Source organism: Pantherophis guttatus, chromosome 4 (genome assembly GCF_059756535.1).
Source record: "Pantherophis guttatus breed Tessera chromosome 4, ASM5975653v1, whole genome shotgun sequence".
NCBI lineage: Eukaryota > Metazoa > Chordata > Lepidosauria > Squamata > Colubridae > Pantherophis > Pantherophis guttatus.
In genome coordinates, this window is record NC_142066.1 from 70,307,478 (window position 1) to 70,324,323 (window position 16,846).

The 16,846-nt window shown below is 38.3% G+C and overlaps 1 protein-coding gene across 3 annotated transcripts in view; it reads right to left on the minus strand.

Moving 5' to 3' along the window:
- Nucleotides 1-16,846, minus strand: part of CNTNAP2 (contactin associated protein 2) — a 1,550,102-nt gene that overhangs the window by 557,838 nt on the left and 975,418 nt on the right. For all 3 annotated transcript variants that reach the window (XM_060691806.2, XM_034416464.3, XM_087892376.1), the window contains exon 11: nt 13,100-13,206. In XM_060691806.2, the coding sequence (XP_060547789.1) occupies nt 13,100-13,206 (107 nt within the window). The remainder of the gene's footprint in view (nt 1-13,099; nt 13,207-16,846) is intronic.

A 16,846-nucleotide genomic window follows, 5' to 3' on the forward strand; every position in this document is an offset into this window, starting at 1 on the left:
CTTATTATATCTCAGCAGAGCCAGAACAGATGATACAATGAGAGACAAATTAAAAATGACCCCTGAGAGTGGACATTAGAGGATTTAAACATAGAGGGATAATTTTCTAAGGTTATCTAATCTGATAATTTTATTTCTAGTGTTAATAGGAAAAAAATCATAAATATATAAAAAGGTAAAGTAAGATCTGAGTAAACATATTAGCAAACTAGACATCTTGATTAAATACAATATTGTGTGGATGCATTTTTTTTAATGAAGCCATTGCCGGGAAGTCAAATATGGGAATATTATTTTTCTTATGCTCTGGATACTTATATTTTTCTCATTCTTATGCTCTTTGTCCAGGTATTGCCAAATATCAATTTTCCAAAGACACTGGTTTTTTTCCTGTGATTAGGAAGTAGAAATCTTCATTTTTCTTATAATATGCCTAACTTTTTTCTTTGTTCACTGATAGTTTTGCTACTGTATTTTAATTGTAGAGACTGATGTCCTCTTTCAAATGTACTTAGATTGGAGCATATTAGAAATGGGTTTTTACAATTTTTCAGGCTATGTAATCTATTCATTTAAGAAAAAAAAATAAAACAGCTTCTGAATATTAAATGAGGGAACCTACCCCTTTTATTGTTACCTTAGAAAAAATATTATGCAACATCTAAGTGAGAGTGGATGGCTGAGTGTTTTGGAAAAAAAAATTCCTTAGTTCATATGAACCTTTATGTCACTCCAGAGAAAGCTAATCTACTTAATTTTATTTACTAAAGATTTAAAATTCATCACATAGTTTCTATTTCCTCAAATAATAGTTTCAGTAAATATAAAAGAGTTGTTGTTGTTAGTTGCAAAGTCCTGTCCAACCCATCGTGACCCCATGGATAATATTCCTCCAGGCCTTCCTGTCCTCTAACATCCTCTGGAGTCCATTTAAGCTCACACCTACTGCTTCAGTGACTCCATCCAGCCACCTCAGTCTCTGTCGTCCCCTTCTTTTTTTGCTCTCAATCTTTCCCAGCATTAGGCTCTTCTCCAGTGAGTCCTTCCTTCTCATTAGGTGGCCAAAGTATTTGAGTTTCATCTTCAGGATCTGGCCTTCTAAAGAGCAGTCAGAGTTGATCTCCTCTAGGACTGACCAGTTAGATCACATTGCAATCCAAGGGACTCACGGGAGTCTTCTCCAGCACCATAGTTCAAAGGCCTCAATTCTTTGCGCTCAGCCTTTCTTATGATCCAACTTTCACAACCATACATTGCAACTGGGAAAACCATAGTCTTGGCTATATGAACTTTCTTTGGCAGGGTGATGTCTCTGCTTTTTAGTATGCTGTCTCGATTTGCCATAGCTTTCCTCCCCAGGAACAAGCGTCTTTTAATTTCTTGGCTGCAGTCCCCATCTGCGGTGATCAGGGGAGGGAGCCCAGCAAAATAAAATCTATCACTACCTCCATTTCTTTTCCATCTATTTGCTAGGAATATTTGCACTTTCCTTCTTCAGCTGCATCAAAAGGCTCTTTAGTTCCTCTTCACTTTCTGCCATTAGAGTGATATCATCTGCATATCTGAGGTTGCTGATATTTCTCCGGCAATCTTAATTCCAACTTTTGATTCATCTAGCCCCGCCTTTCTCATTATGTGCTCTGCATATTAGTTAAATAGGCAGTATACTGCCTTGTTGGACTCCTTTCCCAATCAGTGGTTCTGTGTCCAGTTCTTACTGTTGCTTCTTGACCCACATATAGGTTTCTCCAGAGACATATAAGATGATCTGGTACTCCCATCTCTTTAAGAACTTACCATAATTTGTTGTGATCCACACAATCAAAGACTTTAGCATAGTCAATGAAGCAGAAGTAGATGTTTTTCTGGAACTCCCTAGCTTTCTCCATGATCCAGCGTATGTTGGCAATTTGATCTCTAGTTCCTCTGTCTCTTTGAAATCCTGCCTGTACTTCTGGTAGTTCTCGATCCATGTACTGCTGGAGCCTAGCTTGTAGGATTTTGAGCATAACTTTACTAGCATGTAAAATGAGTGCAAAGGTGCGATAGTTTGAACATTCTTTGGTATTGCCTTTCTTTGGAATTGGAATGTAAACTGACCTTTTCCAATCCTGTGGCCACTGTTAAATTTTCCAAATTTGCTGGCAAATTGAGTGTAGCACTTTTACTGCATCATCTTTTAAGATTTTGAATAGCTCAGCTGGAATACTGTCACCTCCACTAGCTTTGTTGTTGCTCAGATTTCCTAAGGCCCATTTGACTTCACATTCTAGGATGTCTGGCTCAAGCTCAGGGACCACCCCATCTTGGCTATCAAGGATGTAAAGTTCATTCTTGTATAGTTCTTCTGTGTAATTTTGCCACCTCTTCTTAATCTCTTCTGCCTCTTTTAGGTCCCTACCATTTTGGTCCTTTATCATGCCCATCTTTGCATTAAATGTTCCCTTCATGTTGTTGAGGTACCTGCCTCCCAGCTGCGTTATGACAGCCCTGCCTGTGCTGCTAGAGGCAGTAGCCGGACTGGTGGTGGAGTTCCCCAAGCTTATGGTACTGGGGACTTCAATTTTCCATCACTTGGCGAATCCTCAGATGCGGCTCAGGAGTTCATGGCTTCCATGACAACCATGGACCTGAGCCAAGTAGTTCAGGGTCCGACTCATAGGGGGACACACACACTTGACCTGGTGTTTCTCTCGGGGCAGTGGAGATATGATCTGGAATTAAGAAGTATAGATGCTTCTCCCTTGTCATGGTCAGATCATTTCCTGCTGAGGTTAGACTTCAGGGCACTACTCCTCCATCGCAGGGAGGCGGAGCCGATTAAGTGGTTCCACCCCAGGTCTGACTCCCAGGTCCACAGTCCGGCTGAGTCCCTGATGGCTGCCTGGAATAGGGTGGCATCTGGGGCACTGGACCAGATTGCACCTTTGTGACCTCTCCATGGCAGTGGATCCAGGAAACGCCAGAAGAGATGTCTAGAGCGACGCTGGAGGACCAGTAAGTCCGAATCTGACTGAACACTCTTAAGAGCTTTATTAGGATTTATTTAGTGACGATACGGGCGGCAAAATGCTCGCATTTTTCTGCACTTATTGCATCCGCTGATTCACGCCCAGCCGCCCTATTTAGGGTGACTCGCTCCCTCCTTAATGTAGGGGGAGTGGAGGAGCCCTTGCAGGGTAGAGCTGAGGAGTTTGTGCAGTTTCTGTCAGATAAAATTGCTCAGATTTGGATGGACCTGGACTCTGATTGAGCAATTCTGACCAAGATGACGGGGGCAGGTCTTAGTCCCATTATGTGGGATGAGTTTGAGCCTGTGATTCCTGAAGAAGTGGACAAGGCTGTAAGAGTGATGAGTTCCTCCACTTGTTTGATGGACCCGTGCCCCTCCTGGCTGGTTTTGGCTGGCTCCAGACTTTAGATAATGCATCCTTGAGGGAAGAGGCCTTCCCGCAACCATTAAAGGAAGCAGTTGTAAGGCCCCTCCTCAAGAAGCCTTCCCTGGATCTAGCAGAATTAAAGAACTTTCGTCCAGTCTCCAACCTACCCTTTGTGGGAAAGGTTGTAGAGAAAGTGGTGGCACTTCAGCTTCTGCAGTCATTGGAGGAAATGGATTACCTAGACCCTTTTCAGTCTGGCTTCAGGCCTGGCTACAGCACGGAAACTGCTTTGGTCACGTTGATGGATGATCTCTGGTGAGCCCGAGATGGGGGTCATTCCTCCATCTTGGTGCTACTTGATCTCTTAGTGTCTTTTGATACCATTGACCATGGAAAGAAAAAAAATTTTTTTTTCTTTCCTTACTATTGATTTTTTGTATTGATTTTTTTTCTTTCCTTTTTGTTATTCTTTAACAATAAAAATATAATAATAATAATAATAATAATAATAATAATAATAATAATAATAATCGTGTGTTGTCCCGATTGTAATTGGAGCCCTCGGAGCAATACCCAAAGGGCTACCCCGCTATTTAGAAATTCTAAATTTGCCGGACTTGAACATTTTGACTCTACAAAAAACCACCTTACTCGGAACAGCTTACATCCTCCGACGATACTTTAACAGTTCCTAGGTCCTTGGTTAGGACTCGAGCTGCTGAGCTATTAACCAGCCTCAAAGGCTGTGAATCTCACTAAAGATTAACCAATAAATAATAATAATAATAAAGATACCATTGACCATGGTATCCTTCTGGGATGACTAAGGGAGCTGGGAGTGGGAGGCACCGTGTTACGGTGGTTCTCCTCCTATCTCTGGTCAGTCACAGTCAGTGTTGGTAGGAGGAAAGAGGTCAACCCCTAGACCCCTCATTTGTAGGTGCCTCAGGGCTCAGTCCTCTCTCCCCTCCTATTTAACATCTACATGAAGCCACTGGGGTGAGATATCAGCAATACGCAGATGATACCCAGCTGTATATCTCTACCCCGCGTCAATTCAGTGATGCGGTGGATGTGTTGTGCCAGTGCCTGGAGGCTGTGAGGGTCTGGATGGGAGTCAACAGGCTCAGTCTTAACCCAGACAAGACCGAGTGGCTGTGACGCAAGCATTTGCAGACGATGTAGCTTTAATCCTCAAAGACCCCATAGAATCGGGACCAAAAGTACTAGAGGAATTAAGTAAATATGGAGAGGTGGCAGGCTTCATATTGAATAAAACTAAAACCAAAGTATTGATTAAGAATACAACTGAGAGCCAGAAAAACGAGATAGAAGAAGCATTAGGACTACAGGTTGCCAAAAAAATTAAATACCTAGGAATTTGGATTACATCTAGATGTTCGACCTTGAAAGACGACAATTATACTCCCCTAATTAGAAAGCTGAAACAAGACCTTGACAGATGGAAGAAAATAAGACTATCACTTTTGGGCAAGATAGCCACAATTAAGATGAACATTCTCCCCAGAATACTATTCTTATTCCAAAACATACCGGTAAATTTAGATAGATTAAAGTTTTTTTTAGAACTAGACAAAATCATCAGAGAATTTATATGGGAGGGGAAAAAACCGAGGTTTTCCATTAAAATTTTAAGGGGCAAAAGAAATATAGGTGGATTTGGACTCCCTGACTGGGAAATATATTACAGGGCAGCTAACTTAATCTGGATAAGAGATTGGATCACTTTGGAAAATGAGAGGATTCTTATCCTAGAAGGCCACGATCTGCAAAAAGGGTGGCATGCCCACATTTGGGATATACAGAAGAAAAGGAAGACATATTTTCATAGACATAAAATTAGAGACTCATTGATACAAACATGGACCCCGATTAGGCAAAGATATTACAAAAAAATTCCAAGTTGGCTCTCAACGATGGAGGCCCTGATCCACCCCAATAGATGGGGAATGGAGAAAATGGGCAGATATAAAGATATCTTAGACGAAGGAGGAAATCTTAAATCAAATGACACCTTACGAGAGCAAGGAATAACCCTAGATTGGTGGACTTATTCACAAATAAAATCTAGATATCAGAAAGACAAAGAACAATATGGTTTAGAACTTGGATCAAATGGATTGGATAAAGTCCTGATGGGAACAAATAAAAAGATTTTGGCCAAACTATACAACTATTTATTAGGTGAAGATAAGTCCGAAGAGATTACAAAGAATCAAATAAATGCATGGGAAAAAAATATAGGGCGCGATATAAATTTTGGGGAATGGGAGGAGGCATGGAATAGGAATCTTAAACTGACTAGAGCGGTGGCATACAAGGAAAACCATTATAAAATGCTCCATAGATGGTATTTAGCCCCGGCCAGACTAGCAAAGATATATCCTAATATACACCCCAATTGTTGGAAATGTGGCCACGGTCAAGGCACCTTCGCATGTGGTGGACATGCCCGGAAGCGAAAGAATATTGGAACAAGATCAGGAGGTGGTTATATGAAATAATTGGCGAAGATATTGAACGAATACCAGAGATATTTCTCCTGGGAATAGTAAAGAAGCCCTATGGAAAGGAAAAGATACATTTAATGATCCACATAATTACAGCCGCCAGATTGGCATACGCACAGTACTGGAAAGAGAAAACCCAACCACCAGAAGAGCTCACAATTAGGAAAACATTGGAGTGCGCAGAGATGACTAAATTAACTCATGAATTAAATGATGATGAGAAGTCAGTTTACCATATTGTGTGGGAAAGGTGGTACAAGTGGATGCATGATAAAATGAAAGAAAGACCTAAAGGTGTTAAATAATGGTTAAAAGTGATTTGAAATATCACCAAGTATTATTTATGTAAATAGTTAAAACACTGCACATCCGATACTAACTGAAAATGTCATTTCACCTATGTTTTTTATGTTTCTGTTTGTATGTTTTTCTTTTTTGTTTGTTTGTAAAAAATCTCAATAAAGTTTCTCAAAAAAAAAAAAAAAGACCGAGTGGCTGTGGGTATTGCCTCCTAAAGACTATGTCGATTGTCCATCTTTGGTTCTGGAGTGGGGGAGAAATTGTCCCCCTCAGAACGGGCTCACAATTTGGATGTCCTCCTAGACTCACAGCTAAGATTAGGGCAACATCTGACTGCTGTGGCTAGGGGGACCTTTGCACAAGTTTGCCTGGTGCACCAATTGTGACCCTACTTGGATCGGGAGGCTCTCCTCATAGTCACTCATGCCCTTGTCACTTCATGGTTAGATTATTGCAACACGCTCTACATGGGGCTACCCTTGAAAAGTGTTCGGAGACTACAGTTGGTCCAGAACACAGCCGCGCGAGCTGTCGTGGGTGCACCTATGTACACCCACATTACACCAATTCTCCGTGAGCTCCACTGGCTCCCTATTGGTCTCTGGTCACAATGCAAGGTGTTGGTTATTACCTTTAAAGCCCTACATGGCTCAGGGCCAGGTTATCTTCGAGACCGCCTTCTGCCACATAGCTCCCAGTAAGATCCCACAGAGTTGGTCTCCTCTGGGTCCCGTCAGCTAAACAATGTCGGCTCGTGGGCCCATGGGGAAAGGCCTTCTCTGTGGCTGCCCCAGCTCTCTGGAGCCAGTTACCTCCTGAGGTCCGGACCATCCCCAACCTATTGGCCTTCGGAAAAGCGGTGAAGACCTGGCTTTTCCGGCAGGCCTGGGGCCGTTGATCTCGCTCTTGTGATCTAGCGAGATCTGGCCATGAATGGTGTAAATGAGTTTTTAATGTTTTTAATTTTTTAATGTCTTTTTATAATGATTTTTTAAATGTATTGTGAGCCACCCTGAGTCTTCAGAGAAGGGGCGGCATATAAATTTAATTAATTAAATTAAATTAAATTAATTCATATCTCCAATTTTCTTGAAGACATCTCTGGTCCTCCCTATTCTATTATTTTCTTCTATTCCTTTGCACTGTTCATTTAAGAAGACATTTTTATCTCTTCTAGCTATTCTTTGGAATTCTGCATTCAATTGGGTGTATTTTTCTCTTTCTCTCTTGCCTTTAACCTCCCTTCTTTCCTCAACTATTTGCAAAGCTTCCTCAGACAATCATTTTGCTTCCTTACATTTCTTTTTCTTTGGGATGGTTTTATTTGCTACCTTTTGTATGTTGTTGCGAACCTCCATCCATAGTTCTTCAGGCACTCTGGCTATCAGATCTAATTCCTTAAATCTATTTGTTACCTCTACTGTATATTAATCAGGGATATGATTTAGTTCATATCCCACTTTTTCCCACTTTCTTCAATTTAAGCCTAAATTTTGCAACAAGAAGCTCATGATCTGAGCCACAGTAAGCTCCTCGTCTTGTTTTTACTGCCTGTATAGAGCTTCTCCATCTTTGGCTGCAGAGCACATCAATCTGATTTCTGAGTTGGCCGTCTGGTGATGTTCATGTGTAGAGTCATCTCTTGGGTTGTTGCTATGACCATCGTATTCTCTTGACAAAATTTTATCAGCCTGTGCCCTGCTGTATTCCAAGGCCAAACTTGCCTGTTATTCTGGTTATCTTTTGGCTTCCTACTTTAGCATCCCCGTGAGGATAAGGACAACCACCCTGAGTCTTCAGAGAGGTGTGGCATATAAATTAAATTAATTAAATTAAATTAATTAAATCATTTTTTGGTGTTAATTCTATAAGATGCTGTAGGGCTTCATAGAACAGGTCAATTTCATCCTATTCAGCATCAGTGGTTGGGGCATAGACTTGGACTACTGTGATATTGAATGGATTCGAACTGAGATCATTCTGTCATTTTGGGGATTGTATCCCAGTATTGCTTTTCCTATTCTTTTATTAACTATGAAAGCTACTCCATTTCTTCTGAGGGATTCTTGCCTGCAGTAGTATACCTGATGGTCATCTGAATTAAATTCACCCATTCCTGCCCATTTTAATTTGCTGATTCCTAAGATGTTGATGTTCAGTCTTGTCAACTCTTGTTTGACCACGTCCAGCTTGCCTTGATTCATGGATCTTACATTCCGGGTTCTTACGGAGAAAATATCTTTGCAGCATCCGACTTTCCTTTCACCACCAGATACACCCACAGCTGAGTGTCCTTTTGGCTTTGGCCCAGTTGCTTCATTCTTTCTGGCGCTACTAGTACTAGCTCTCTGCTCTTCCCCAGTAGCTTATTGGACACCTTCTGTTTTCATGGCAAAGATACTTGAGTGGGTTGCCATTTTCTGCTCCAGTAGATCACATTTTGTCAGAACTCTCTGCTATGACCTGCCCGTCTTGGGTGGGCCTGTACGGCATAGCTCATAGCTTCATTGAGCTAAGTGAGCCCCTTCGCCACAACATGGCAGTAATCCATGAAGGGGTATAAAAGAGTAGGACCACAGTAATTAAAAGCTAACCAAATGCATCTGCAGGAGTCAAAGTACCCACAGCATGCAAATTACATATTATGTTATTTGTGCATTTTTGGTTTTCTTGATTAATAAATCTGGAAATATTTTTTCAAGTATAACAATTAGCCTATTATCCACACTAATGATAATGTGTAAGGAAAAGAAAATGTGATTCAAATTCTTTTTTCCTAAAAGTACTTTTTGATGTTATAAGCTCATTATAAAAACAATCCAGAATATTTTTAAGAGCAAAAAAATTGCAATTTGGGTGGGTGGGTGGGGGAAATAACCAAATCTCATTAAGCTCCTAGGGCACTAAATGGAGCTGACATTTAGAAGAGTGAATCAATGCATTGTATTCTCATTTTTTTTAATCATATTCAAAAACAAAGCGTGAAATGTTTGTTCAAATCATATTTAGGACAAAATTGCGAAATGCATTGTATGATCTCATTTCATCTTGTAAAATAAATTTTTCTTAAGAACAATCATATAAAGTTGTAATTTATGAATTAAATACTTTTAACATTTGCAATGTAAATCTATTTATCTCTATCATCTATCTGTCTGTCTGTTAATCCACCTATCCATCCATGCATCTATCCATGTATCCATCCATCCATCAGCCAGCCAGCCAGCCAGCCAGCCAGCCAGCCAGCCAGCCAGCCATCATCTATATATTTTTTTCTGACCAACAAATATAAGTATCAAGGAAGAACAACAAAAATCACTATGATTTGTCATAATTTCTCTGACTTCCTCCTTAGCACTCAAATGCTCTTTAGCACTCAAATGTTCTGTCGATGGAAATTTTTATCAACAGCAGAAGAAACTATCAGGGAAAAGGCTAATTCAATCTGCTCTGGTATTTGCTATGTGGATGATATGATTGGATCAGATCCAACCTAATTATTTAGCTAATAGCAGCCTTTCATGCCAGAACTAGTAGATTAGGATGGTTGGAGTGGAAATCAGAATGAGGGGAAGTAGCCAAAGAAAAATAATGGAAATTCATACTAAGACATTCACAATCAGAAACAGATAAGTTGGGGAACGCAGAGAAATGGGACATGGATGAAGATCAGGCTGTTATTAGCAAACACCAGATCTGGTAAGGATCAGTAAATATGCATTACTAGCCTGAACAGCATCAGTGATGCTGTCCTTTTAGATATGTGCCCTGCTTGGTTTCTGATCCTGAAGCAGTCATGGTGCCAAGATCAAGAAGGAAGGGCTCCTGCAATTGTATTCGAATCCTCTTAGATTCATAGGTAGGTGGCAGCTTAGCTCTATCTGGTGTGTCATTTACATCCCTTTTTGGATCAGAAATCTCTTCAGTCATCTCTACCGTCCCAGTAGAACGGCTTGCTTTCAGAAGTTGGGGGTGTTCCATCACTGGAGACTTTTAGGAAGATAATGGACAGCCATTTGTCTGAAATGTATAGGATCGCCTGTTTGAGCAGGAGATTAAACTAGAAGGTCTCCAAGGTCCCCTTCCAAATCTGGACATCTAGATGCATTCTATTCAGTAACAACTGAGTCCATGGATTCTCCAACGTGAAATTTCACAAAACCTGTTCTTTTCCTCCAAGTTATTTAACATCTATATAAGATGATTGGGACAGGTCACCCCCTGATTTGATGCAAGATATCATCAGTAGACTGCACACTCACAGATACATAAGGCCACAATCTGAGGAAAAAGTATTCATACGCATAGACGTAACACGAATACATAAGTACTCAAGTAAATATGTATCACATAGATCCTATGGTCACTGCTGCTAAAGGATAGATTTATAGAGATCATGCTCTGAAGGCTTTCCTTATCTTATTTGAAGTACCATAGTATTAGAATTAGAATATATCTATATTGAATTGAAATATGAAATCCTGACTTTTTTTCCCTGGGAGGTTTCATAATCTGTTTTGGAAAAACATTTCTGGATTTTACACTTATAATATAACATGGCCTGATAAGTTTCCTCAGGCTTAAAGGCTCAGAAGGAAGAGGATAGAGTAAGATTCTGTTTATCAAAATGCTGCTATTTAATTGAAGCATTTCATGAAATCTCACTTTAGAAGGAATTGGGTCTCTGAACAGCCAAAAATATATATTAAGACTTATCGTAAAAATGATTAGATTCTTTAGCAGCATACGCACAGACATATCTGAAATTTCAAAGAGTGTGTGAAAGCAAAGCTCGCTGTTGTTACAGATTCTCACATGACACAGGCTTCTCTAAGCCTTTATAATAACAGTTGTTGAAAAATATAGCAATAGCTTTTAAATTCCTGTTCTAGCATTACATAAGTCAAGAAGTACTAATTCCATTTTTTATGTATTTATTGTATTTTTTTAAAAAAATTGATTTATATGCCGCCCTTCTCCGGAGACTCAGGGCGGCTTACAATGTGTTAAGCAATAGCCTTCATACTTTTGTATATTTATACAAAGTCAGCTTATTGCCCCCACAAACTGGGTCCTCAATTTACCTACCTTAGAAAGGATGGAAGGCTGACTCAACCAAAATTTGCAGAAGACAGTGTATTATATTATCCAGAAGTACTCTACCTGACAATTTTTTCCTTGGGTAAAACATTTAATTTAAGAGAAGTTATGTTTTCCCAAGACCAATCCTAATTGGTAAACATTTAAAAACTGTCTAATTTCCAAATAATGTATAGTATGCTTAAATTGATTAACAGTAACAGAGTTGGAAGGGACCTTGGAGGTCATCTAGTCCAATCCCCTGCTCATGCAGGAGACCTGTACTAGGGATTCAAACCGTCAAACTGCCGACCTTTCTGATCTACAAGCTCAGCATCTTAGCCACTTGAGCATCACTATTTAAATCTAATTCAAATAAAATTAAACTTAGGTTCGTATTTATGGGAAAGTTTGTAAAGGACCACTTTCACAATTTTGGATTTTTACTCTTGTATCTCTATCCCAGTATTAATATTATGTGTTTTTCCTTTGATTTTGATAAGTGCAAAATTGTAAATTTACATAAACAGTGATCCAATCTATATGGAGGTGCTGTCAGCATAAATAGTTATGCTTGGGAGAGGAGTGCTCTCAGTTTTCTTATATCAGCCTTTGAATATGTGTCTGGCTAAGAAGACTGATGGAGATGGACCTGTGCTGACGCCTAACCATGTCAGCAATTGCCCAGAGTCTCTGGAACTCAGGCAGCAATATAAATTTAATAATAAATAATAACTTCTATATGGATACCACTTGTCATGATGGAAGGACTTGTGATGCTCTGATGAGATTGAGAGCTATACTGGCAGTAGTGTATTCTACCAAAAGGATAACTCATGCTACACAGGTCTCTGGGTGTACCTATTTTCTATAGTAAGAACACAGAAAAAGAATCCTATACTGTATTCATCATTACCCAGGTCAACAAAGACCATGTCAAGTCTTAGAGTCCCAGGACATCAGTCGCAAGTGGACAATGAGACTCAGGAACGATGGCTTGCATAAACGCATGCATTGGTTAATTATGTGCAAGACAACCATGAACAAGTTAAAAATGATAACTATACAAAACTTGAATATTGAAATAATGTTATAATTTTGAACAGAATGCTGACAAGTAAAAGCATTACAAGATAAATTTCTATAAAATATCAAGAAGGAAGTGGATAAAGATTTAACCTGGCAATGACTTACAACTGGAATGTTATAAACAGAAACTGTAGGCTTGGTTTTGGCTACTCAAGAAACCAAGTTTGGTTTGGCTATTCAAACCAATGGAATCAAGGTCAGAATTGAGAAAAAATCATCAACAGATTAAAAATGCAAAGAAGCAGAAGAAACAGTAAGCCTAATTCATAGAAGTAATGTATTAAGCATAATAAAATGTTCCAATGCAATTTTAAAAACATGCATGGTTCATTTCTAAATCATGAGTCAGTTTTGCGAAGTAGAAAACAAGTTTCCAATTTTGCACATGATTATGCAATTCAATTTTTTTTTCCAGAAAAGTTTTCTGTTCAAATTACAAAGTTGTTTTTTCATGCTAGTGATAATAAATGTATTCCAAGAAAACGTTAGAAAACATATTATTTCTTAAAAGTACTTGAAAACATTTTTTTCCTTTTTAAATGAACAGTGTAGATGGACTATTCCTTGTAAATTCACACTTCCTTGTTACTTAAAGATAGATTTTATTCTGCCTTTTTAGTTCATGTCACTGTTTCCTTATTGTTCATCATAATCAATATTATTAATTCAATTAACAAAGAACATTATGGGAGGCAGCATAAAGGCTCAAGTCCCACTTACAGTTATGGCATGTGGCTCCACTGTATCCAGTTCCATCACAGGTGCAACTGAAGCTATCCCATGTTTGGGTACACTTCCCTCCATGCTCACAGTGATTTGGCACACACCTGTTGATATATGAAGCAGTGACAAATAAGCAAGGTTGAATGAATGCCTGCATTCTGAGATTGCCAAGCAGCAAAACCTCCTGTGCCAATCTGCTGTACTACTGCAATTAATCTTTGTTAGCTTTACGTGAATTAATATAATTCATGATAGAACATGGCAGGTGCATAAGAAGTTGATGTATTGTGCAATGAATGCCCCATTCACAGCTAACAATGGGTCAATGACAGAGAAGGAGATTGAAGAGATAATGATGGATTATGGATTTTTTGACACCATTACATTTTTAAAGGTCACAAACACACCTATTTTTTAAAAGAGGCAATTAGATATAGTATGCAAGTAATGTTAACTTTCAATAGAAAGTGTACTGCAGTATGCATTTAAATCTTTTTTTAAAAATATGTTTTTTTAAAAAAGCTTATTTTACCTTATCAGCCTAAGAATCTAAAAAGAAACAATAACTGAGGCCATTAAAAGCAGTGGGAATGATGCTAGATTGCCCTAGCTTAAATCATTGAAAGGAATGTTTTGAAGGACCATGAACAAGTTAGCCTCTTTTAATTGCCTCTCAATAAACCCTAGTATCATAAACTTGTATCACAAAAATCACTGAAGCAGTCGGTGTGAGCTTAAATGGACTACGGGGGATGGTAGAGGACAGGAAGGCCTGGAGGAACATTGTCCATGGGGTCATGATGGGTCAGGCACGACTTCACGACTAACAACAATCACAAACTTCTCTTTTTCTCTTTGTAGTTGGAAGGCAAACTGTTTGTCTGCCATTTTGACAAAGCCAAATTGATCTTCAGGTTTTGTGGTGCTTCTTTTTCATCACATATACGTTGGTGGCATACAACTATAAAAGTACATGTGTTCATGAATTAAGTTATAAAGCATGCAGAAGAGTTAACAGAATAACAGAATTGGAAGGGAACATGGAGGTCATCAAGTCCAACCCCACTCAAGCAGGAGATGCTATATCATTTCAGACAAGTGGTTGTTAAGTCTCTTAAAAGTTCTGCTATAATTTCTAGTGTGTACTTTACTTGAGTATTTTTTTTATCTCATGACTTTTATTGTTTTATCAATATATAAAATGCAAATAAAAATAAAAATAGGAAATTAAGGGAAGGAAAAAGAGAGGGGGAAAGAAAATATGAGGTATAAAGGAAGAAAGAAAAAATGTTGTCTCTAATACTTTAGAGTTTATTTTCAGACCAATAAAATTCCAAATAACTCCAATTAATTCATTAAACTCCTTCCAAGTTACCCTCATTGAATAACTTTTTTTTCTTGTATGCATCCTTTTTTAAACTCTAAACTTTTCTTTAAGCTAATACATCTTTTCTTTTAACAAAGATACTTTCAAATAAATTTTCAATAATATTTTACAAACTTTAGGAATTACTTAAAGGAAAAAATACATTTTCAAACTTTAGATTAAGACTTTCTTTCAATTACAAATATCACATTGATAAAATTCCATCCTAATTCCAATTAATTCATTAAGTTTAAGTCACTCCTTCCAGCTTGTCTTCATGCAATAAAATCTTTTTTTCTTCCAGAATGTTTGTCAAGTAGTTATAAGCTTCTCTTTTTCTCAACCCTGTTAATGTCCACAAAAAAAAAGTTTCAAACTTGTTCTTTTAAAAGTTGTAGATTTTCTTGGAGATTTTTCTTCAATTGTATTGGGAGATTTATATTTAAATCATAATTGACTCCTCTGCATTGTCAGCTACTTGTGAAATTGCTTCAGTGGTTTGGTAATATTCTACACATATTTGCATCTGTGAAGTAGTTTGAGAAGTTTTTTTTAAACATCTTTTGAGTATAGCTAATCTATGAACTCATGGATTTTATTTAAATATTTTTCAAATACATCTCTAAAAATTTGCTTCTCCATCTTTTTAACTCCCTCTTTAGTCAAAGAGGAGCTTTTTTGTAAGTCACTTAAAAATTGCTGGCCAGAAATAATAAAAATCCACAGGGAAGCTGACCAAGCTACAAATTACTAAAAATAATAAACTAGAACCATGACTTTCTACCCTTATATTTCTCCATCAATATTTTTTTTACTCCACATTCCTTATTTTAGCTTGCCTTCAGAAATCTCTTCCTTGCTGTTTAACAATGAAGAAATCCCCAAAATGGTGCAGATTTTCAAAAAGGAATGGCTGTGGCTAAAGAGAGCTTCTTTTAGGTTGATAAAAAATATTAGTCCTTAAAAATGATTAAGAAATGAAAGGTGCAATTTACTGTCCATTTGAAAAACAAATTCCAAAATGGCTGCTTTTTCAGCAATGAACTGATTGTAGGTCTCCCCACCACCACCACCACCAGTTTTTGGCATGCAGGCTGCTTCAAAGCATAGCTTCTGCAGACCTTTGCTGTATCACAGGATCTTGTGGGATAATTCTAGGACTTTCCCTACCCCAGAAGAGTCATATAAACTAAAGAAATGCCAGTTCCTTCCATCGGCAGGTTGAAAAAGCTACAGTCCAGGGAAAAACCCTTCAGGGATCATTCCTGTAAATTGGCCATCTTTTCACTGGAAGTCTGTAGTTTATTTGAGTCTTGATGCATTTGAAATTTGGAGTTGGAGAAAACTCCTGAAACTGCTATGACAACCAAGAAAGTAGACCAGTGGATTATTGAGCAATTCAACTCTGGGTTCCCAAGGCTTAAATGGTCAGGTTCAAATTAGCCTATTTTGGACACATTATGCAAAGACTCAGGTCTTGCTGGATAAGATCAGATCAGATCAGATCAGATCAGATCAGATCTTTAAGTGTGATTACTCTATCTTCTCAATGTCACAGTGCCACTTGATTTACTTTGGGCATCAGCATGTTAGCTGGAATAACCTTTTAACAGATATGGATTTACTAGTATCTTAAATTTGTTTACAGCCATTTCTCTTTTGAGGAAATTTTATTTATTGGAGGAAAGTTGTTTCATCAAATTAATAGTATAACCACAGAAGGTGATATGAGCATACAGATCATGAAGATAAAGAAGCGCCTTTTTTGTCATGGCACCTGCTTTTGGAATAATACCCCTCCCAGACATCCAGATGCTCAGGAAGCTATTAAAGATCTGGATTTTCCCTTAGGTTTGGAATACGGTGAAAGTTGAGCCCCTGCTGGGTGGGAGTTGGGTAGGAATTGGTTATATGTTGGAGACATGCAAACCTAATTCTTTACTGCCACCTAGTAATTAATAGATTAAACACTTGACTCATAATTCCAAGGGAGAAGGAGAATGGAAAAGGGAAGAGCAATGGTTTAGTTAACAGTATTGTGAAGGAAAATAATAGCACAGCTCATGGCACAACCAGACTATTGTGCATGCCAACAGGAGATGCACTGAGAATGGAATTTTGCATAGAATTCTATACATGAAAGCTTTTGGGAGGGCAGTATAACTTAGAAGTATAGTAAGAATAGTAAGATTAAGGTGGTGTGAATACTGATGCAGTATTTGAGGAGAATGTGACAAATTATCTGTAAGAATTAGTTACATTCCTGCAAATGTTTAAACATGGATCTCTTCAGTTTGTAAGAGTTGCCAGGTCCAGATTATAGCTAGAAGTATGTTTAAAATGCTTACTAAGTGCATCCATCCATTCTTTTCATTCCC